The sequence below is a fragment of the Rhinichthys klamathensis genome, unplaced genomic scaffold, assembly GCF_029890125.1.
Source record: "Rhinichthys klamathensis goyatoka isolate OS25496 unplaced genomic scaffold, OSU_Roscu_1.1 h1tg000169l_1, whole genome shotgun sequence".
Lineage (NCBI taxonomy): Eukaryota > Metazoa > Chordata > Actinopteri > Cypriniformes > Leuciscidae > Rhinichthys > Rhinichthys klamathensis.
Window position 1 is genome coordinate 3,527,876 of NW_026606700.1, and position 23,738 is coordinate 3,551,613.

The 23,738-nt window shown below is 37.9% G+C and overlaps 1 protein-coding gene across 4 annotated transcripts in view; it reads right to left on the reverse strand.

Moving 5' to 3' along the window:
- Positions 1-23,738, reverse strand: part of LOC130091692 (tight junction protein ZO-2-like) — a 113,214-nt gene that overhangs the window by 69,772 nt on the left and 19,704 nt on the right. Inside the window, exon 1 of one of the 4 annotated variants that reach the window (XM_056259748.1) lies at positions 20,380-20,642. The exons of 2 other annotated variants lie outside the window; for them this stretch is intronic. In XM_056259748.1, the coding sequence (XP_056115723.1) occupies positions 20,380-20,433 (54 nt within the window). In that variant the 5' untranslated portion in view covers positions 20,434-20,642. Of the gene's footprint in view, positions 1-6,334; positions 6,459-20,379; positions 20,643-23,738 lie in introns of those variants that run through there. One more of the 4 variants, XM_056259749.1, reaches the window with a different exon arrangement.

A 23,738-nucleotide genomic window follows, 5' to 3' on the forward strand; every position in this document is an offset into this window, starting at 1 on the left:
CGAGTTGACTTCTTTCTTTGACCCCCCACAACATCTTGTTTTGATGTTCTTTCGACACACACACACACACACACACACACACACACACACACACACACACACACACACACACACACACACACACACACACACACACACACACACACACACACACACACACCTTTCTGCATGTACCATGACTTCTAACAAGCTCAGAGAAATAACCTGCGTTCCTCAGTGAATTCAGAGCGCTTCGGCTAGAGCTGTGAGCGGACTATTAGCACATGATTAAGAGTCTCCTTGAAATTCACTGTCACTTTCCATATGGTTCCTCCTGTAATAAAACATTCCCCCCTTCCTGCACATGTTTCCTTAAATAAAAGACAATTCCTATTTTAGAACCTAACAGCCCATAATGAATTACTTTACAATTAATGCTTAAAACAGTTATGGCACAGTGTGATGATAAATGTAACGGCATTAATCTAGAAGAAAAGACCAGCTAGCAATAAATCATACACTGCCGTTCAAAAGTTTGGAATCGGTAAGATTTTTTATTATACATTTAATAAAGACATTTATAATGTGACAAAAGATGTCTATATTCAAATAAATGCTGTTATTTTGAACTTTCAATTCTATTAAAGAATCCTGAAAAAATATCCCACTGTTTTTCACAAAATATTAAGCAAAAAAAAAAAAAGTTTCCTAAGCAGCAAATCAGCATATTAGAATAATTTCTGAAGGATCATGTGACACTGAAAACTGGAGTAAAGAAAATTTAAAATCTTTCCGACTTTTAAACCGTAGTGTATGTATAGAAGGGCTTAATATCAACATGAAATAACAAAATATTTTTAATTACTTTTATAATGCATCATGTTCCATGCAACTTCCCTCCTATACACAAGCTATGTCCTTTCGTTATTTCTTAGCTTTTACTGTTGCCAAAAAGCCTTAAAAAAGTGGTAAAAAATAAGCACATTAATTATATTGCAAAGTGAGCACTGAACTGAACTCAACATCAAAAAACGATTAAGGATTGGATCAGTTGACATAAGGTGAATCAGCACTGTTCTCAGAAACTAACACATTAAATTTATGCGCCTCTCCGCCAGTTCATGTCTTATTAAAAGTTGTCTCTAACCACTCTAAAATATTCAACATTTCTGTTCTGCTCAAGAGCAAAAGTCAGAAAGTATGGAAAAGTGTCAGCATTTTTACTAACGTCATCAGAATAAAGCTTAAAAAATTGATAGAAAAACAGGCCTAATACTTTGGCATGTTCTTAAGAGACACTTCAGAAAGTCCAGATCCACAGTGACACTTCTATTAGACAATACATCAAGATCAAAGCACAGAAAAACAAGCACATTACCCAAGTCCACATCCCGCGTCCTAAATCTGATGACCCTGTTCTGTTCCGACTCGTTTAAAGCGCCTTTTCATCTTCAAAGAGAAACTAATCGAGCATCCGACACATTTCCCTCCATCACCAAACTAGTGAGCAGAGCTAAACCATGCCCAACTTTGACCATCCGCTTATGAGGCTTCACTACATCTAACTGATGATCGTGAAGAGGGTCGGCGTGCATCTCAGACGGGGATCCGGTGTTCCGTAGTAGGGCAGGACACGGCTGGCACATTTAATCCAAAGCTTTATTTGGATGTGTGGATGGACCAGGCTCATCTGTATAACACACTGAATTTCTTCAAGCAGCAGGAAGGGCTGAAGTCGAGGGGTGTCAGTCATAAAAACACGTCCAAGCGGCTACAGGAGACGAGACAAATTCTTCTAGCTCCACTCCTTCCTCTAATAATACAACAGCTACCGATGCCATCCCAGCTTTCGTGTCATTACCGAAGGGATGACACCTCACTTAGCCGAGTCCACTCCTGCTATGTGAAGTAAACGATACCATGAACAGGATTCTGGCATTGGATGCTGAAATGTTATACACACACAGACTTAGCATCTCAGAATAGCAACTCCACCATACACGATAATTGCCTACTATGCAGCCGGAAGCATGTTAAATGGTGAGAGAGACGGTCATTGGAAAAAAGGAGCATGTAAACTGGATAAAATAGGGCCCTATGAAATAAAATGTTCACAAATTCCATGTTTATTTTTTTCTTGATTCTGTTTTTTTTTTTTTTTTTTTGGATTAGTTTTAATGGGTAAATTAAATGTTAGCAATCGAAAACATGTCTAATTAATTGAAATCACACACAAAAAAAATAAAATATATATTAGGGCCCTATAAAATGTCATCTGTTTTAATTTTTCTGGATTTATGGTTTAATACAAATCTATTATCAATAACAGTGGTAATCAAATAAAGTCCTAAAACATTCACAATTTGATCAGTCTTTTAAAATGAACTTTTAACCATTGAGAAGTACATTCTACTGTACAATAGTAATATATTTCTGTCACATTTTCTACCAACTTTTATTTTGACGGGTTATCATGAAGACCTTTGGGTTTCCGTGTATATGATATATGACAATATTTTTTCCCACAATAAACAGTGAAATGGTCGTGAAGATTAAGTATAATTAGATAAAAATCTTAATGTCCTCATATAGCGAAATGGCAGATGCTGAAAACAACATGAGAGTCTTGAATATGTTGTAGATGAAACTATTCGCAGAACATGCAGACTTCATATTCTTTTTGCACTTCTCTCACACTCATCCATATCCCGGTTTGAATAAGTGTACAGCACTACTTTTGATTTATTCACTTTTGATGATATTCCGCATTATACAGTAAATTCCATTTTTGGGACTGGATGCCACGATTCTGTCCACTTTTTACGCATTGCGGAAATCATAGGGCCCTAGTAAAATGTAAGTCAGAAGACTCAGAACTCTTCCTGGCTGTTTTTCAGTCATGTCCTCATGTAGCTCATCTGCATCCAGGCTAAAGCTTTTGAGCAGAAGTGTTACAGTGAAGACTGGAAACTGGGCCGAACGCCTATCACGAGTGTGTTTGTTATCTCTGGTTGCTATCCTCATGCTGTGTCCTGCAGGCTGGGTGTATAAATGTGAAAGGCCAAAACTGAAATTTAGAAGTTTAAAAGTGTCTCATCATGTAATACATTAGAGGGTACAGATGTGCTTGTACATCCAATAATCAGTCTGAGGTTCATTTTGAGGTCAACGAGTTCTGATTTTTACGCATCATAACAGTGTGTATCAATCAGAGTTTGACAATATTATAGAGGTCTTCACGGGTCCACCTGGATCCGAAAACCCGAGGTCCGACCCGAGACCCGAGCGGGTTCGGGTCCAAAACTCCGACGAGTGTCTCGGACTCGGGTCGGGTTCGGTATTAGTGGCCTCGGGTCTCGGGTAATTTAAAATAAATATGCCTTTTCCAAATGGATGACACCGTTCTCTCACTTTTTCTAAGTGAGAGAGCGAATCCGCGCTTCTACGTGCAAATGGGCTATAAGCATAAGCAAGGTTGCCTCCGCATTTATTTACTCAGTTGCTCGCTCCACATAAACCAACCCCTCCCTTTGCCAAGAAGAACTAGTGTGGCATCATGTGGCTGGATATTTGACTAAATGCAAGTATTTGAATTGTCGTTAAGCCAGGCCTGTCAATCAATTTTAAAAATACGCGACACTGTCAGAAAAGCATGGAGGCGATAACAGACATTGCGAAAAATGTCAGGGAAACGAATGGTGGTTCTAATCCTCGTATGGTCCGGTAAATAACATTATGCCAAATTTTATAGGACGCAATGGGTTACAGTGATGTGTGATTGACATTTTAGCACTTTTCAGCGCGCTTTACACTTGCGCGTAGATGTTAAGTGCATTTTTGAGAAACGCAGGGCTGAAGGCTGTGCACAATGTAAATGCCGTTTACGTTCGGGTCCAGTCGGGTTCTAAAGGAAATGGCGTCAGGTCGGGTCGGACTCGGGTCTAATTTTATCGGGTCTGTCTCGGGTCGGGTTTTTCTTTAAAAAAAAAAATAATTATGCACGTCGGGTTCGGGCAAGTAGTGATTCGGGTCGGGTACAGTTTTTAGGACCCGAGAAGACCTCTACAATATTACACTAATCAACAATGACATTTACAACTGCAGAGTTTGTTCTATGTGGCTGCCAATTTATTTAGACTAGTGTTTCTCAACTGGTGGGTCGCGGAGTGCGTAGTCAAAGAAACATCAAAAACCATAATTCTAACATCTTTAAACAAGAGGCATCAGCACATAAGCGCTGAACTTCATAGAAACAGATGGACAGAAGGCATGAAGCTGATGGAGTGCTGGTCAGGGTTACGGTGAAGACTGCTGGTGACAAAAACACAGCACTCTTGCATACCAAATATCCAAAACCCACAAACATCACAACCATTCTGATACTGAAGAACACGCTGTAAGGAGATCTGAAGGTCACAGCGTCGTCTTCTGCCTTAAATAGAGCATTCCTGCTGTGCAATCTGACGCTACTCAGTAAAATTTTCAAAAGAAAATGTCTGGACAAGTGTGGAGCGCGGCGCCAGTTATTTTGCCACAGTGATTTTGGAATGAAGCGGCGTCTAATCCAGGATAGCGGCATGTTTCCCAGCGTGAGATTGGAGGGTTCATTAATGTAAACCGCCACTCATGTAACCTTGTTTTACATTGATGCATCATTCATGGAGCCTTTTTAAAAATAACTCACAGCACAGAGAAAGAGGTCATGCTTAAACTGTAAACAATGATGGTAAAACAATAGTTGTCTAACTATGACGTGCAGATAAAGACAGAGTTAGTCAAAAGAGGATGTGCAATGCAGGTCATTAGGAGGCCGCGCTTGACGCACACCCAAACATCTATTCAAAGAGACAAACTCCCAGGCATGTGTACCGCACAGACTAATTTTACCCACTTCCCATTTGACCCGACCCAACATTCCACAACCATGTGCATGTCAAACTCTTCATCGTAAATTAAAGGCCTCGACTACAGAAAAGAAGTTCTTCAGATGTTTTCATGAATATCCGGTTTGGCAACAAGTAAATTCCTCAAGCACAGTCATCAGATTGTATCACGGGCTGTGTTATTACTGTGTATAAGCCAATCAGAACACTTACTCGTTTTTAATGGCAACATGATAATGGAACAATGCACCAGGACTTTATCTTTGTATTTGCAAAGTTTTCTGCACATTCCAACACATTCACTAATGCCTAAAGCTTCTGTTCAAATTATCAAAAAAAAAAAAAAAAAAAAAAAAAAAACGCAAATAAACGAAGGCTTTGCTGAGTGAGAAAGAGATCATGTGCTCAATAAAATATTTACTGTTATGGTTATCTTTGTTTGCTAAACAGATGCATGCAATCTTGTAATACAATCAGCTAAAAGTAAAGCAAGCAAAGAAACCCCAAACAAACCATCAAAAAATGAACATTAAGCACAAACATCAATGCGTTATCACAGCAAAATAAAGTTCTAAATGACCAATGGCACCTGTTATTAATTATATATTAAATATTGAAAAGAAACCAATGATTATATTAAACATTCAACTAAAATAAAGGAGTAAAGAAAAAAGCTTTTTCTAGAGACAGACAGATAGACAGACAGTGGAAAAACTTGTGGAAAAAGAACACTTCATTTCCCAGAATGCATTACCTGTGTTGTTCTTCCTATGGGGTGTCGCAAATTTAGGGGCTGTTTACACAATATACGCGTATAAATGATACGTTTGGTGGTCTGAAAACGCAAACTTTTAAAAACGGGGCTCAAAGCGCAAGTTTTTGAAACCGACACCCTTATAATGTCGTAAACTACAAAAATGCAAATTGGTGAAAACGTGACGTCATGCACAGGTGTAGGCTATGTTTAGTCTATAGGCTTCTATTAAAAATTAAATGATGGAATTTGTGTCTATAGGCATGTGCGTTCGTCTCGAGTGTTGTCGTGTATACCCTTAATTTAAATTCACACACATGAATTGAAAAGGAGCCAATTCCTCAATTCTAAATTTTGATCAACCCTGCTGCCACTAAAGTATTTACATGGTAATCCAAGCATACAATGTAATAGAAATTTTGTTATCAATGTAAAACCTTAAAAACTCACAATGAAGGGCTGTATCTAGATTTAGTTATCTAGATTCAGTTTTTTGCTCCAGTTCTTATTTGTATAAACTAGTTTTGCACACACCATCCCCTCAGTTTGAATGCCTGCACCTAATGCAGCTTAGCACATGCTTACTTTCAGGTCAAAAGTCCAAGCTATGAAAAAGCTAACACAGCAGGACAAGCCTGAGCTCCGATCAGCCGGTGTATGGTTTTCCCTTAGGTATCAGGTGCACACCTACAGCCATTACAGGCCCTGCAGAGGTTACCTGATGCAGAAACCTAACAGCCATCCTGCGCTGCGATTCTCAGGTCGAGCGCTTCGACAGATCTGTGAACATCAACTATCCACATTCCTTTGCTTTGCCGAGTAATCCCATTAAAACAAAACAAACAAATGATGAAAGATAAGAAGGTAGCAGATTTCACCTGTATACTTCCCACAATGCTTTGCATAGCAAAAAAAAGCCCTCAGGAACATATAAGGGCTCAAGGCTCTGCCCACACAGCAGGGTTTCAGCCAATCAGAACAGAGCTCTGTGACGACGTGCTGAAAGGTAATTTGATGAACACGGGAGACTCTTACTAGCAGCAGACAACACAAACCTGCCGCTTACGAAATGAGCACTCCCTGTTTTCCATGAGGGATACCAAGATGTTTCAGAATGATTGAGTAGTGCTACACTGGGAATTCGAGAGCAGAGACTAAATAAAAGAAACCTCAAAACCAAAGCATGTCGAATGTCAACAGACCGCTGACCAGCGGGTAAGAAGGTGTGGTAGGGAACAGTAGTGTCATTTTTTTAAGGACAATGGATTCTTATTGACATTTCAAGCCTTGTAGTCTTATTCTGGTAAAAGAAGAGGTTGTTTTCTCACAGCTAATGTGCTGACTGATCACAACACTGAGAAACGGCAGTATTTGAGCTCAGGGTGTAGGAATATATGAGCACCAAAGCAATTTCCAGATAATGTGAGTTCAGGGGCAATAGGGATGTCACAAAGTGCCAGCATTTTAATAGAAAAAAAAAAGTACAGAATTAGAATAAAGTGGGCGAAAACTGTTTATCTGAAATAATAGATCATGATGAATATGTCTAAGATGCAAAAATGTCAAAAGAAGAAAAAGCCTTTAGTCCAGATTTATTTAAATCCTATGCAAACTTTAAAAGAGGACACATTATGGACACAATATCTAGTATTCAAAGATTTTAAATAAAATAAAATAAAATGATAAAACATAATAGTATTTATATTTAACTTTTTAAATAAAAAAAAGTTTTCAAAAGCGTTTTTACTTTTTCTGTGATATTGACAGTGGCATCAAGAATTGTGAAATTTCACTACGAAACAAACAAAATGTTGAGAGAAAAAAACTAAATCGCACTCTTATGAAAAAAAGTACAGTAGCAGATGGTATATAGATAACATCAGATGATAATATCATGGCATTTTTATATATATATCATGTACTATAGTATTTTAATGCTACTCCAAGATCCATCCTATCAGGGCTGGGAGATATGGCCAAAACAATTATAGTTAAATTAAAATTTAAGACCAGAAGACTCGGTTTTATCTTCAGCAGGATTCTTTATTGAGAACACAAGCTGTTGGTAGCAGCAGTCATCAAGTCTAACTAAGGCAGTGTACATTGCAGTTTACAGCTTTTAGAAATGGAGACAAAGGAGACGACCTTAAACAAAACATGCAAATTAAGTATCCAGGCATAGGAGCCCGCCCCAGAATGTTTCCACTCCTAATCCAATCAGCATAACTATTCAAAGAATGGGACAGGGGCTCCAGGAACCATTAAAGAAAAAAGGTGAGAGTCTCAGTAATCTGGCTCATTTGATTTACAATAAAGAGAAAAGGACTGGCAGGAACCAACCTCAAGAACCAATGAGGTTCATTCTCGTGTTACGCAGCGCGTTTGAGCTTCCACAAGAACCAGGTTTCTTCTCATGCGTCAAGTAGGTTCAGTTGAGCTTCTGTATATGTTCGCAGATCGATGTTTGTATGTGAATAAAAGCCTAAATTAAATCTGTTCATCATTTAAAGCGATTGAGTCTCTTCAGACAATTTGGACTAAACCGCTCAATTGAATTCATATGGATTAGTTTTACGATCTCTTTATGAATTTTTTGAAGCATCAAAGTGTCCGTTGTAAATTTCCATTTTAAACGTTTATGAAATTAGTCGGTGAGCACATCCCTACGTCTCACTGGATCTTACAGCGCTGTTTAGTGGTTGCGTGATTGAGACAGCAAGCGAGTTATGCATTCGCTCTAAGCTCATGGCACGCGGCGGTGTCTTTTGAGGCGAGCTGATATGGTCCCTGTGGTGCAGTTCAAATAAGTAGCTCTGTTTTGTTTCTTCTTTTGGTGCGTTTGCCTTTAATGTTTCTTATTTGCAACAGAAATGGCAGCTCTTATCAGTTAGGCAAATAGGAATTGGCACCAGTGTGATGGTCTGCAAAACACATGCGCAGCATTATTTGCATAGTGCATAAACATATATCAAACATTTTTCAAACTCTTGTTATAATTTTATCAAGGAAAATTATATTGCAATAATCCTTTTTTAGCGTTTTATCACCCAGCCCTACTTTTACATATACATACATCCAAAAAGCCAAGATAATAATGTAGCACTTTTGGTCCTATGGCATTAAATGACTAAATACACCCAATGTTTGAAGTAACACCCTGTACACACATAGTGTAAGAGCACCAGGAAGTAGATCAACTAAAAGTTTCTTCCCACACAAGTGGAAAAATACATCTTGAATCATCTTTATATATAAGCAGGCTTAATAGATTTCCAGTACTCAGTACTCCCCTTCCTCCTCTTCCTCTGAGGGTCTCTCAAGCATGAGGGCTTCATTGTTTCAGAGAACATTTATGAAGAAACAATGATCGGCTTTCACTGCCGGTGTCTCAGTGCACTAGCGTAAACAACTCTTTCATTCGTCCATCATCCCACGTTCTCCACCTCCTCGCTCCAGTCCTCCCCTCTTCTGCTGTCTGTCTGAGGTCACATCTCTGACACACTCTAATTGCTCAATAATTGGATTTGTGCAAATGTTTGTAATTCCTAAAGCATTCGCATTTTTTCAAAGATAATTACAGGGGATCTAGTAGGTTTAATTGAGGATGAAAATACTTTTAAAGGGATAGTTCACCTAAAAGTGAAAATTTTGTCATTACTTTCTCACCCTCAAGTTGTTCCAAATCCAAACATGTATGAGTTTCTTTCTTCTGTTGAACACAAAAGAAGATATTCTGAAGAATGTTGGTAACCAGACAGTTGAAGGTAGCCATTGACTTCAATAGTAGGAAAAAAATACTATGGTTACGGTTCTCAAGCCACTTCGAGTTGTCTTTGCAATTTGGGCAGGAGCACTGTCTTGTTGTTAAAAAACAAAAAACAAAATCTTATTCCTCTTTAGATAACTTTTTAATTGTGGGAAGCAAGCCATTCTCCAATATTCCAAGCATTAAATGAATTTACACAGTGAAGTTGCTCACCAATACCAGCAGCTAAAAGGCTCCCCACACAATGACAGCTCTTCCTCCACGCTTCACTGTGATGGATTTATTATTATATATCTCATCAGATTTTCGAAGGCACTGCTCTGGAGAATCACCATGCAACTCGTGTTTCATTGTGATTCATTACTCCACACACAACTTTCCATATTCTGCCAAAACTTCATTCTGTCTTTGATGTTTTGTGACATTTTGCTTATTTCTTGTCCAACTATTTGTGGGCCGTGGCTAAGCCAATTAAAAGCTTTTATATTTTATGGGAGTGGCATGATGCAGCGCAGGTGATGCAGATAACTTAGTAAAAAATGCTGTCTGCTGTGCTGTCAAGCTTTAATTAATGCTGTCACATATCACATCTGCTTCATATGTAAAATTAAATAAATAGCTAATTACAACATTGAAATAAAAGTTTAACGCCTGTACATTGCTGATCATGGTTTCAAGTATCCATATATCTGCCCTTTCCAATAAACACAAGTACACACAATAATCTCAGACAACTTAATCCAGATATTTTAATCAAATCCGCAAATTACAATGAGAAGATCCGGCATCTGTCAAATCATCTCAGATGTATTAAGCGAGGTACAAAGAATGCTGCTCAAAGCGTGTGAGAAGTGAGAACTGAGTTCTTTTTGCTTGATTGTTACCTATAATTGGATGGTTAAATACACATACTTATGTGTCATAATGCCAGTCTTTGCACATAGCCTCTTTAACATAGTCATTTATGTCTTAAAGGGGTGGTTTGATTATAATTTCACTTTTTTAACTTTAGTTAGTGTGTAATGTTGCTGTTTGAGCATAAACATCTGCAAAGTTATAGCTAAAACATGTATTACGATATAATGTTTCATATTGTTCGGTATCGATAATTATTGAAATTTTTTTATAACTTTTTTTTTTGTAGAAAAGTTTGAAACGTTTTTTTTTTTTAATCCACATTATTAAGGCAAACAACAAATTATATTAGTTTTAGCAGTCAAAAACAAAATAAAATGTAAACAAAAGTATCATCTTTATGTCTTATATTAAGATTAAAAAGTAAGCATTAAAGAAACTCTTGAACTTAAATAAAATGTTACAAAATGTGTGCAATGTAAAAGTGTAAACGTAGAACAATCAAGGCAAACTTTGAGGTAGATCAACATCTGTAATAAGTAGGGGTGTAATGGTTCACAAAATTCTCGGTTCGGTTTGATAGGACACAGTGGTGTCACGGTTCAGTACGTTTTTGATACAGCAAAAAGAAAGAAATGCCAGAGAAATTTCCTTGATTTTTTAAAAAAATGATAATTTATTAAAAGAAAAATTATGTTTAAATAAGTGTGAGTTTTCCTACATCTTGAAACTTTTAGTTTTATAAATGGGGGTAATCTTTGAAGGATAAACAAATAATGTTTTGGTCATCACATTAAAAATAACATTTAAATGTGATAATAATTTGAGGTTTGAAGTGCTGGAAAAAGATGTGTGACGTACTTGAAAGCATTTTACTATTCCTGCCAAACTTTCATGGTTACAATTAGTGTTACTACATTAAATCCATGGTAAATGTTGCTGATCTGTGGACTTAAAACCTATAACTAGTTCATTCCTGGCACAATGGCTGCGTTCACACTGCAGGGGCTTAATGCTCAATTCCGATTTTTTGAAAAAAAATTATTTTTTTGCAAGGCCGTTCACATTTCCAATTAAATGCGACCTTTTGTGATCTCCTGTGTGAACGTGAAATGACCCAGAAGTGACCCGCATGTGCAGAAGAGTACTCGACGGTCAATTCCCGCCTACTTCAACGCAGAATTATGACGTTTGTCGCATATCAATGACGTGCGGGTCGGATACATGTGACCTGGCCGTTCAGATTGAAGTCGCATTTCAAAAGATCGGATACATATCGGATTTGGACCACATACCCAAGTGGCCTGGGTCGCATTTGAAAAGATCGGATCTGTGTCGTTCAGACTGTCATGAAAAGATCAGATACAGGTCGCATTGGGGCAAAAAAATCAGAATTGGGTCGTTTCAGCCTGCAGTGTGAACGTAGCCAATGTTTCTCCTGGTTTCCTGTTTGATCTAATAGAGATCTACGGTTAATAACGGAGAAATTTGAATGCTTCTCACTAGATCTCGCAGTGATGTTATTACTTCTGTGGCGAATTCAAATGCTTTCTTTACTGGATCTTAGCGCTGTGTAGTAACAGTGTCGCTTGATCAAGATCGGCTCGCACTGCACTGACATTGGTCCAAACTGAGCGTGAAGCACAAAATAATGAGTAGCGCAAGTTTTCGCTCCGCTTTCATTACGTTTGCCATTTGATGTTGGGCAACGTTGTGGTGGGCAACGTTGTGGTGGTCTCGCCATCTTTAACTTCGCAGTCCACTTGCGAATCATGGTCGAATTGAACGCACCTTCAGTCAACATGATGTGGAGAGCGCAGTTCATGGTTGAATAGCAACGACAGATGCCACGGGAGCGCAAGCGCTTTGGAAAGGAGGAGAAAGCGGCACAGCCGCGCCTTCCATGCGTTTTAGACGCGATATATGAAAGGCCTCTAAGATTAAAATTTAAGTGCTATATCGAAAAAAATGTATATCGTTACCGACAATGGTGTACCGTCGATAAATACCGATACTGTTTTATCGCCCAGCCTTATGTTCTTTCACAGAAATCGCTTTTTAAGGACTACAAGAAACGGCTGGTAGGGACTACAACAAGCTTCTTCCCGGGTTAGTGACATCACGAACCCTAAAATTTACGTAAACCCTACCCCCGGGAACACGCAACAATGGGGGTGAGGCCATGTTGTCGGGTTTTTAACACCCCGGAAAAAGTTTGTCCTAGGCTGACGAACTTAAAGAGGTTCAAATGAATTTTTAACACTGTTCTTGAACATTATAACCTCAATGTTTGTCTGTGCGCTGCACATTTTACGGAGAACAGCAGACAGACAGAGTACAATGCAGACTATACGCACAAAAGCTTCTCCTGAAAGATGTAGCTATTCCCATTTTGTCGGGACAATCTGTTGTTTATGGATCGCAACTTGTAAGTATGCCTTATTATTTATAGTTGTGTTTTCTATTAACAGTTCCAATTATATGAATGAATGAATGAGGCATTTATATAGCGCTTTCATGTACTACTGTACACCCAAAGTGCTTTAAAATCATATCATGGGATCTCTCCTCAACCACCACCAGTGTGCAGCATCCACTTGGATGATGCGACGGCAGCCACAGTACAATGGCGCCAGTGCGTTCACCACACACCAGCTATAGGTGGAGAGGAGAGAGAGTGATAGAGCCAATTCAGTGGGGGAGAGAGGAGCTGTAGATTATAAGCTTTATGTTGCTATGATAGCTATGATGTAAACGAAGGGCAAAGATTTGCCTCCGCTAGCCTGCTAACTAAAATTACAGTATTGATGTGGGCCCGTATCCCTAAAGAATTTTTGTGCAAAAAGTGGCTCCTAGCGGCCAAATTCTAAGAAAATTCTCAGAGTCATGACGTTTTCTTAAAATTTCCCCTAAAAGTGACACAAAAATCCCAGTAAAAGCTATTCCTCAAGATTCCTAGCGCTTAAAAGGGCTCCTAAGGCGCTGCTAAGAGCAGGGAAGAGGACTTTTAATGGCTTAGGAGTTCAAGGAGTTGTAGGATATTTGTTAACAAGCCTTCATAAATAGACCAGCCAGCAATCACAGACATTGATAAAAGCTGAGCCGTGTTACCCTCGTTAAAGGAGAACTCCGGCGCAAAATGAACCTTTGGTCTAATTACACATTGTTACCTAGTCGACCGTTATCTGAGATTTGTTTTCATGATTATCGAATGTAAATAGTTTTATCTCTAAAAACAGTTTAGCCTATAAAGCTAGTATAACGCTAGTATATTGGGCATAGTGTAATGACAAATAAAAATCGCTTGTTAATACCACTAACAAGGCTGAAAATAGCCCCACACTAACACGGTAGCATAATGAGGGTCCCTACCTTCAAACCGAAGCATTGAGAACTTTGTCAGTGTACAGACAGTTTAATAAGAAGATATTTTAAACATACAGTCAACTTCGCGTTTACAGGCAGAAGCCATATTTGAAATACAGTCTTTACCAGTCGATCTACGAACGCCGATCCAAGCCTTGCTGTTCGCGCTCACCTTATCACAACTTATAGCTCGTTCACATTCTCACCAGCGCACTTGGATCGGCGTTCGTAGATCAACTGGTAAAGACGGTATTTCAAATATGGCTTCTGCCTATATACGCGAAGTTGACTGTATGTTTAAAATATCTTCTTATTAAACTGTCTGTACACTGACAAAGTTCTCAATGCTTCGGTTTGAAGGTAGGGACCCTCATTATGCTACCGTGCTAGTGTGGGGCTATTTTCAGCCTTGTTAGTGGTATTAACAAGCGATTTTTATTTGTCATTACACTATGCCCAATATACTAGCGTTATACTAGCTTTATAGGCTAAACTGTTTTTAGAGATAAAACTATTTACATTCGATAATCATGAAAACAAATCTCAGATAACGGTTGACTAGGTAACAATGTGTAATTAGACCAAAGGTTCATTTTGCGCCGGAGTTCTCCTTTAAGACCACACTGAGTTGTAACGTTGCAATTTCTACTTCATTAAGGACAGCCCCTTGAGATAGGCCATCTTGTTTTCAATGGGGTCCATTTGGGAGTGAAAGTACAAAATATGACAAAGGATATTAATATGAGCAAATAAGACACGAATCATTATTTGAACCGGGTGTAATGAGCTTAAGTTTTCACATATTTTAGATTCTAATGTTAGGCTATAACCCCTACAGCTTACTATTCATTTTCCAGATATTTTCTTGAATGTGAAATATTATTTACAATTACAGTCTGCATAAGATTAGAGTGTATAATTATGTTTATTGATTTGAGAGTACATGCTTTGCTCATTATCACCAAAAGTTAATTTTCATCAAACTTGTAGGATCAACCAATCACGGCTTTTGAAATGATGACTCATACCTAGCAACGTGGTCAACCACACCTCCTCACTAAGATAGGATTTTCCATCCATTCCTTGCTCAGAGTTCACTGAAAATGTTCTGGAATCACTTCTAAGCTAAAACTCCTGGCAAGGAATTTTTAGGTTAAGTTAGGAGCTCTCTGAGAGGATTCTCAGAATCTTTAGGGATACGGGCCGTGGTGTTTAGTTTAGCTTTTGTAAGCTCTTGCTTTTTTAAGACTGTTCACCGCCACTTAGGAAAATTACCCGTGATTTTGTGATCAATTACCATTTGTATTACCATAGAATTCCGACAAATATGATTAAATGGAGGATAACATCGCATCTGTAAAAAAAATACAAAAAAACATCCTGTGAAAACGTCCTGTGAAATCCATGCTTGCAAAGTCCGTTCAGCAAATCCTATTATTCGTTAAAATTGTCAGGGTCTGAATCGGGCTCGAAATGGTTTGAAATTGATGCCATCGTTAATATTTACATCTGAGTAAAGCTCGTGTTTGTTAAGGGGCGTGACATTTCCCAAAAATACGCTAAGCGCTGCCAATCACAACACATTTTGTATTTCGGAAGGAAGGACTTTATCGAAGTTTATCGACGCATTCAACCAGACTGGGGAGAGAGGAGCTGTAATAATATAAAATATGCGAAAAATAATGCGTTTTTTTTAACAATCAAGCATGAAAACATATTCTACACCCCAAAAAACGAAATCAAGACTCCGTTAAAGGGCATAATAGGACCACTTTAAGTGAATGTAAACAGTTGAGGAAGAAAACGCACAAGTAGTTTGGATATGGATTCGGTCTTTTTAATAAGAATAATATGTTAAATTTACACAGTGAAGACTTTTTTTATATAAATATGATTACTTTATACTATGTAGTATTTCTTATTTCTAGAAATAATGGCCAATTTCATTTGTGTCTTTGTTCTATTGTTTGTCTTCCAATATGCTTGTAATCAGTTTCTTTGTTCTTTTTTGTCTTTTTCTGTTTAGGCCTACTTGTTTTCAGTAAGCTTGAGAGATTAGTTTTATACTTAGGCTAGTAGTTTTTGTGGTATCGAAAATGGTGACAAGAATTATGGTATTTCAATGGCATCAAACATTTAGATGTCACAAAAACCTTATTTAAAGCAAAAATAACTATATTGTGATAAATCGTTATTGTGAAATAAAATAACTCATATCGTGATACAAGATTTTGGTCATATCGCCCACCCCTAACTAACTATAACATTGTGTTCAAAAACAACTAGGCTACATGCCGGCATCCCTAAGTAATCTCCACGAGCATCCGCTAATGAAACATATTCTCAGGGGAAATCAAAATAAGTGTTCTAAACAACAAATTTGGCCTCCAGCTAAAAGCAGCATCTTTTTATGACTAAGTAATTGCAGAAAGTTTAAACAAACTGATGCATATCTGCTTCAAATCAACACTATCGTAAATTAAATTAAACCATAAATTAAAATAACACCCCAATCTGATGAAACCCTTAAGGGGAGGGAAAACTTTCAACCACAAGGTTATGAAACTTAAATTAGAGCCAGCATGACCTGGAATTACAAAATGTTCATTGCATCCACAACACATGACTCATGTCAAATATGATAGAGCAGGACAGAGATGCACTTCCCAGAAATCTCTGTCATCAACTGGCGATTAGGCCAACGTCTGGAGAGCCTTAGGGATCTAATGAGTTTTCTCTGTGCACAGGGTCAGCAATCTTTAGGGTGTGGTACTGTTCAAAAAGGAAAGCAATGCACCAGAGGAAGCCAACTGTAAACTGCCCTCATCCTGTACATTCCCAGATAAGCTCAATCTTATTCCTTAAGGCCAGGGAGGAAATAACAACTTCTGGAAAGTTTGAAGATTTCGTCTAACAAGTCAATCTGAAACAAAACAAGTAGGTATTTTTCTTTTAAACTAAATTGATGAGAATACAGGAAACCACAATACATGACAACTGATCTTGACATCACTTTGTGTGTCCTAATGAGATCAACCGATCACACAGCTTGCATGAACTGATAAATGTGCATGCATACAGGATGTGCACCCTGGCGAGGTGGAGCAAAGGCCCAAAATATCCAGCACAGGGGTTCAAACTCGTCCATGTAATTAAGAGGCATTTTCCAGCCACAAACTACAAAGAAAAAAAGAACTATTTTAGGCTAAAATAAAAATAAAAAAAGCCTCAGTTGAGTGCCTAGCAGCTCTTATCTGCATAAACCAAACAAAGGTTGTTTTATTACAGAATTCAAGTTTATCTTAATGCAGAATCAAATTACATCTCTTATCCTAGGAGAAACAATTGATACAATTGCTGTTTGCCACACACTCCAATCAGACTTTAAAGTAAGACGGCATTTTGGGTGTCAAAACAGATTATTAACATATATGCAGTTTAATTAGTCCAAACCTTTTAAGTGAATGTGAGAGACAGGTGGAAGCATTGTTGAGTCCAACCACTATGGCAGCGCAGCCTGTGCAGGAGGAATGTAAACCGAGCGCCCTTGTGCCTGGCACAGAGCGTTTGCAATAAACCAGCTGTGATAAGACACGCAATGGTGTGCAGAGACGCAACATAGCCTGAAAACCTCCGCGATTTCTTTCCGAACATGCACAAAAACAAGACTACTTTTTCCGTGTTGTTTTTGTCCTCGTTATAGACGTGCACATCTATTATCAGAGGAAATTATGTCCTAATATGAATACACAAACAGAGATTCCTAATTAAAAGGTATGATTGGAGCGGAAAACCGAAGCCAAGCGACCTCGTGGGAGATTAAAGGCAACGGGCCAGAATTAAAAGCCTTCCCGTGGATTAGGCCGGATTCGAATATGGCGATCCACGTGTTTGGTCAGGGCCAGGGGGGCTCCACAGTGTGAACCACCACTAGATGTGTCTGATTAGACTTGACAGTAAAATGCAAAAAACAATACAATAGGGAATTCTAATAGTAAAAAAAAAACATATCTAAACTGTTAGTTTACCCAACAGTGGAGATTCAGTTATCATTTACTCAACCTCATGTTATTCCAAACCTGTATGACCTCTTTTTTTCAGGAATGACAGTGTTCATAGTGACCATGGCTGTTTAGCTCCAAAAACAGACCAAAAACACCAAAAAAAAAATGATGAAAGTGGTTCATATTAGTCATGCACTAGTATTTAGAACAAGCAGAAATTTAAAGGGGTATTTTACAGCTGGCAAAATGAGCTTTCAAAAAAAACTTAGCTGCTTATACAGTAGAAAGGCAAAACAAAATTTAATCAGTGCTACCTGACTAGAGAAAACAGGGGAAAAAAAGGCTGTTGTCTTCCCTTTTGACAGATAGGTAGGAAAACACCCATAATGCACTGGGAATGTTGCCATCCAAGGCCACTCCTAGTCTGCTATGGATACACTTGACCAAATACCACCTTGCTTTAGTAGGAAATACTTCTTAGCAAACTTTTAGCCATAATGGTGTCGACTTGTATTGTTCTCTGGTGCAAGAATTCAAAGAGTAAATGTTCAGCGGGAATGTTCCTTTCAGTTTCCAGTGAAGGATCCAACACATTGCAGGCTGTGGCTAAAGGCTGCAAAGAAACGTAAATACTGAGAGAACACCCTGACGGAAATTCTGAAAAACGCCTTGTTTGTAGTTAACACTTCAAAGTGGATGACTACGGACACATTGTTTTAGGCCAAACGGAGGGGAAAAACTGAAAGAACTTGTCGTTCTGTCTTTTGTATGCCACTGAAAAAAATAACAGCATACACATTTGGAGCAACATGAGGGTGAGTGAATAACGACAGAATTTTCATTTTTAGAATAATTCACATGCATAAGAATATTAATATTGCATCTGTACAGATTCGGCAAACAAATGAGTCTTCAAACTTTGAACTTGAATGCACTGAATGTTGCTCACAGAAGTAGTGAAGACTTTAAATCAGTTCTGTGAGTGTGAGTATAAGAAGATTGGCTCTTGAGAAGCCATTAGTCCGGGTGTGATTATAACAGCTCTTCTCATCCTAACATCAGAATCAGGCCTCTTCACTCCTGAATAATGAGGTCTGATAATCTGCAGCCCAAGCTGCTCTCCCGCTGGGCCAAACCAGACAGAAAACACAGAGCCAAATGAGGAGACCACGGCGGGGTGAACGCAACACCTCCACACTGAGGCGACAACATCAGCAGTCCGTTCGGATGAGGCAACAAGAGGCAACATAGGTTGAGTTGTAAAAGTATAGTGAGCTGCCCCTGCCTACCTAGACTGCATTTTTGTGCATCATCACCTTGGCTGATTCAGAACTTGCCTATGGATGCCCCAAAAAAATGTTCTATGCAGGCAGCTCACTGTTAACCTGACTCCGCCAGATGGATTTGCTCCGCATATCCATCTGGAAACCTTCCGTTGAAGTAGTTTTGGTAAGGGGCGAAAATACTGGTTAGCTGATTGGCCTATGTTGGTGATAGACGGGCCAAATCAACCAATCAGATCAACGAAGCATATGACGTACTAACAGAGCGTATCTTTTCCTCTGAGAAAAGCCTCCAGAGCAGTGTTTTGCTCTTCTTTCAGTGAAGAAATACTCTGTAATTCCGATTAAACTTGCTCGATAGCCACGCTGATGCTAGTTTCATCCGCTGAAGCCGACATGTTCTTTAGACTGAACTGACGCGCTTCTCGTTGCGTCACACCTCAACCCGCCTCAAAGCCAACGCTGATTGGACGTTCGTTTGGTGAACTGCTCCCAAATTTTCTTTAACGGAAAGTATCCAGACTGATCTGCGAGTGAAACCTTGAAAGCTCGCGAGATCAGGATGGTCTCACGAGGCTAGCTCACTGTAGGTAATGAGATAGAGCCATAGTTTCACTCAAATCGAATCAAGGTGACCTGGTCCCAGCAGCTCCAGGAATAGTTTCTGCATCACTAACAGTTTAATGAAGTTATATTCTGATGTAATAGTTGTTGATCTGATATGAAATCCTAAATACTGATGCAAAGAGTGAGTTACAGCACAGAGTTCACGGCCAGTCAAAAGTTTGGACAGACTTGATGGAATGACGAAGTTCGTTCGATATTAAAAAACTTTTTGATTCAAATGTTTGAAAGAAATTAGCTTTGTAAATATAAACATTTAAAAAAAAAAAACGTAAATCAAAATGTTTTTTTTATTATTTTGGCTGGGCGATACATGCGACTGAGATAACTCTGCGTGTAATGTTTTTATGCTTATGTCAACAATCTATCCGAAGTCCTCACAGGAGACCAAACGACAAAGTGTCAAACTTCAGTCTTGACTTTTCAGGCCAAAACACGTCAACACTTCTGAAGCTCTAATCCAAAACGAAAGCACTACAACAATTCCCTGTTTTGTTCCTATGGAATGGTATTTAGACGTGGGCGTATGTAAACGACAAGCAAACAGCTAAATATAATTTCTGACCATTAGAATGATGTAGTATAAACGGCAGTAAAAGGGGATTATTTTGGATAAAGTTGACAGGAGCGTGCTGATACTGTAGAGTCCACTGAGGAAAACTCAACAGGTGAAGTTCACAGTACAACATTCCATTGGCTGAAACCAATCTCCGTGAAACCACCTTATTATCAAAAACAAAATTAAAATACACTATCTCAGATCAAAACTTCTTATATTTTAAACGCTTGAGTTTTTTCCCAAGTAAACAAAACTATTTCTGAAAAACCATATATGACATTCCTCCAGCAGCGATAGGCTACTTACAACATTCTCGCTTTTATTCGGAAAAGCAACTCTTCCTCCACCTTTCACGGGCATCCTGATTTCTCTTCGTTCAAAAAAGTACTTCGGCGCTGGGGGAAAAAAGGCGATTATTTCAGATGTGTCGTTGTCGTCAGCCTCTTGGATTCAGCATGGCTTTGAGCATGAGATCCTTACGAAATCGTTACTGGTGGAGCTATCAGCGCCTGAGTACGCGAAGGCAGACCCTGGGAAACATTTTTGCTCCGAGCGACTTTCAACCCAAGCCAACCTACTTCACGATTGTACCAACTACGGAAAAGGGGTGTGATGTGCTGGTGCGCAGCTTGTGTATAAGACCAGCGTTGTGTAATATTAAATGCGTATATAATATAAACTAAAGGCTTACAATTTATAAAAAAAAATTTTTTTATCCTGTTATCTTCATTTAATCCTTCCTTTTTGCGCTTCTTAATTAGGCACCGTTCCCCGTTTATCAAATGGTCGCGCCCAGCGGGCAAACATTGATTTTAACTGTTCCCTGAGAGAGTTCCATGATAACACACTACTAAACCATGTTTACTGTCAAGGGTAGCTAACAACTTCTGATGTCACTAAAGGGAAGCTTTGCTTTGTGTTATTCTATATTAAAAAAAAGTATTTAATATTAAACATAAACATGATTTATTACAGAAAATAAACACTTTATGGGAGGGGAGTTGAGTTTGTCTGGTCCTTCTATGATAGGTAGCCTATTTATCTCAGTTGCAATATGTATTTTGAATCTAGACAGATATTGATGATGATAATTAAAATCCTGAAAAAAGGTCAGGGGTGTAGGTCTACATAAACCTGAAACAAAATATGCCTGGAAAAAAAAAAAAGCTTTTTAAAAAAAGATTATAAATAAAAACATTCCATAACTTAATTCTATATTTAAAAAATACTGTTACTATTTAAGAATCTTGTAGAAGTGTACACATTAGTATATAAGTAAAATTTAAATGTATGCATTTGCAGACGCTGTTATCTGAAGCGACTTTAATTGCATTTTAGGCTTTGGATGGACATATTAAATACGTATATAATATAAACTATAGGCTTATAGGAATAAGTGCCCCTGGATTGATGTATAGATGGATAAAAATGAGATTGTATATACTATGTTGTGTAAGTATTCTTTCTTATATTCAACACCAACCTGTTCTCTAAAACAAAACAAAAAACAGAGAAAACTAATATTTCCAAAATTATGGTGTGATGTTTTTGGCCTATACTGTATGTCAACATTCTCCTCAAACTATTCACTGGAACTCAAGGGACCAAATGACAAAGTGTCAAAACTCTAGTCTTGATTTTCAGACCAAACATGTCAACTCTCAAAGCCAGACTCCAAAGCAAAAGCACTACAACAATTCTCTTAAGTATTTTCATGAGATATTTTCATGAGGTATTTTGATCTAAATTTATCAGTTCAGATCTAAATTTTAAAATTACATTAGGACACTGACACATGCAGAAGCTGCTGGTATAACTCAAAACTAGTATAATTAATTCTCAAGTGCTTAAAGCAACATGACATAAAACAATAGAAACATTATTCACTTTGTGTATTATCCTCTCCGAGGTACAATGATGACCTCACTGGTCAAACTCAGAACTGCTTATTGTCAACAGAAACATCCAGCGAGCGAGCGTGTTTACTCATACATGAACTCTGTCACAGACTTCTTTTGTCATCTCCCAGCATCCTCTCTTATGGATGATGTCACCACAAGGGGTGGAGCCCCAGCGTGGCTGTGTTGGGCAACGTTTAAGTATCTGCATGAGTGATGTCATGAAGTGTGTTCAGTGAAGTATATCACATTTCACATGCATTAGCATGAATCTTTTATGCCCTAGTGTGTGGTCAAACGTGTGCTTCTCCTATCTGATCAGCAGTATTTGTTGTGGGTGTGTGCACATGTGATGGAGTGTGTTGTTGTGTTAAGTCATATTCTGGTGACTGACCTTGCTGTAATCATGACAGAGAGTTGCTGAACCAGTCTGGTTCAGTGACTGGCCTCTTTATCACAAGTGGCTTTACAGATTGCAGCTGTCTTGAGAAGTATTGGCTGCGAGGGTTGAGTGCCATTCAGAATTGAAAAGCGGCCTTTTTCATTCACTCTCAAATGCTGAATTTGAACTGAGGTAGCAAAAGAGGACACAGAATTGTAATTCAAATCTTAATTTAAGCACGTAGAATGTAAGGCTATTTTTAAAGTGAAGATGAAATCAATCTATTTAGTATTTATTTTCATAATGCATGGCATTCCAAAGGAAGAAAAAAAAGGTTTGCCATTACCATTTTTGATCAAAGTCTATTGCCCTTAGACTTTCCTTGACTGCTGATTTCACATTGGCCACATGGACCATTTGATAATGTTCACTAGTAGCTCTCTTATAATGGCCACTTCCTACATTTTTCCTGTTGAATATCCTGGAAGAGGTAAAATGTGCAAAATGGCAATTTACGTTCACATTAATAAATGTCATTATGAATTACCCATAAACATTACACACAACATGTGAGGTACTTCCAGAAACATTAGATGCATTTAAATGCATACCACAAAATAAAATTTCAAATAATCATTATTTGTAATAAATTAAATGGTGCAAAATCCAGAATGCTTTAATTTACCTCAAAGTCTTAAATATGATTTATATTGATTATATATTAAAACATGATTATTTATTTTTGAAGTACTTTTCCAAATGGACATAGAATAACTATATTGGGTTCCCTAAAGTACGGAAGCGTATTGCATTCACTTGAGGAAAAAAAATCGACTCTGTTTTTCTGAATTAACGAGTTAATTATCTCAGAATTACGAGATAATTTTTCATGGAAAAAAAGTTTTTGCTCTGTTTTTCTGAATTATCGAGTTAATTGTCTCAGAATTACAAGATAATTTTACATGGAAAAAAGTTTTTGCTCTGTTTTTCTGATTTAATTACCTCAAAATTATGAGTAACTCATTAATTCATAAAAACAAAGTGAAAAAAATGTTTTTCATGAAAAAATATCTCGTAATTCTGAGATAATTAACTCGGGAAACAGAGTAGATTTTTTTTCCTCAAGTAAATGCAATACGCTTCCGTACTAAAGAACCTTTCAATGAAGAACCAATTTAGTTTTAGCGTGAAGAACATTTTCTTAATCTAAAGAACCATTTTCTACTATAAAGAACCTTTTGAGCAATAAAAAATTCTATGTAGGTTAAAGGTTCTTCACGGGACCATCAATGCCAATTATGAACCTTTGTTTTTAAGAGTAATATGGCAGTCTAAATATGTTTTGATTGTTTTGTTAGCTATTTATATCATTTAAAAAAAAAGTT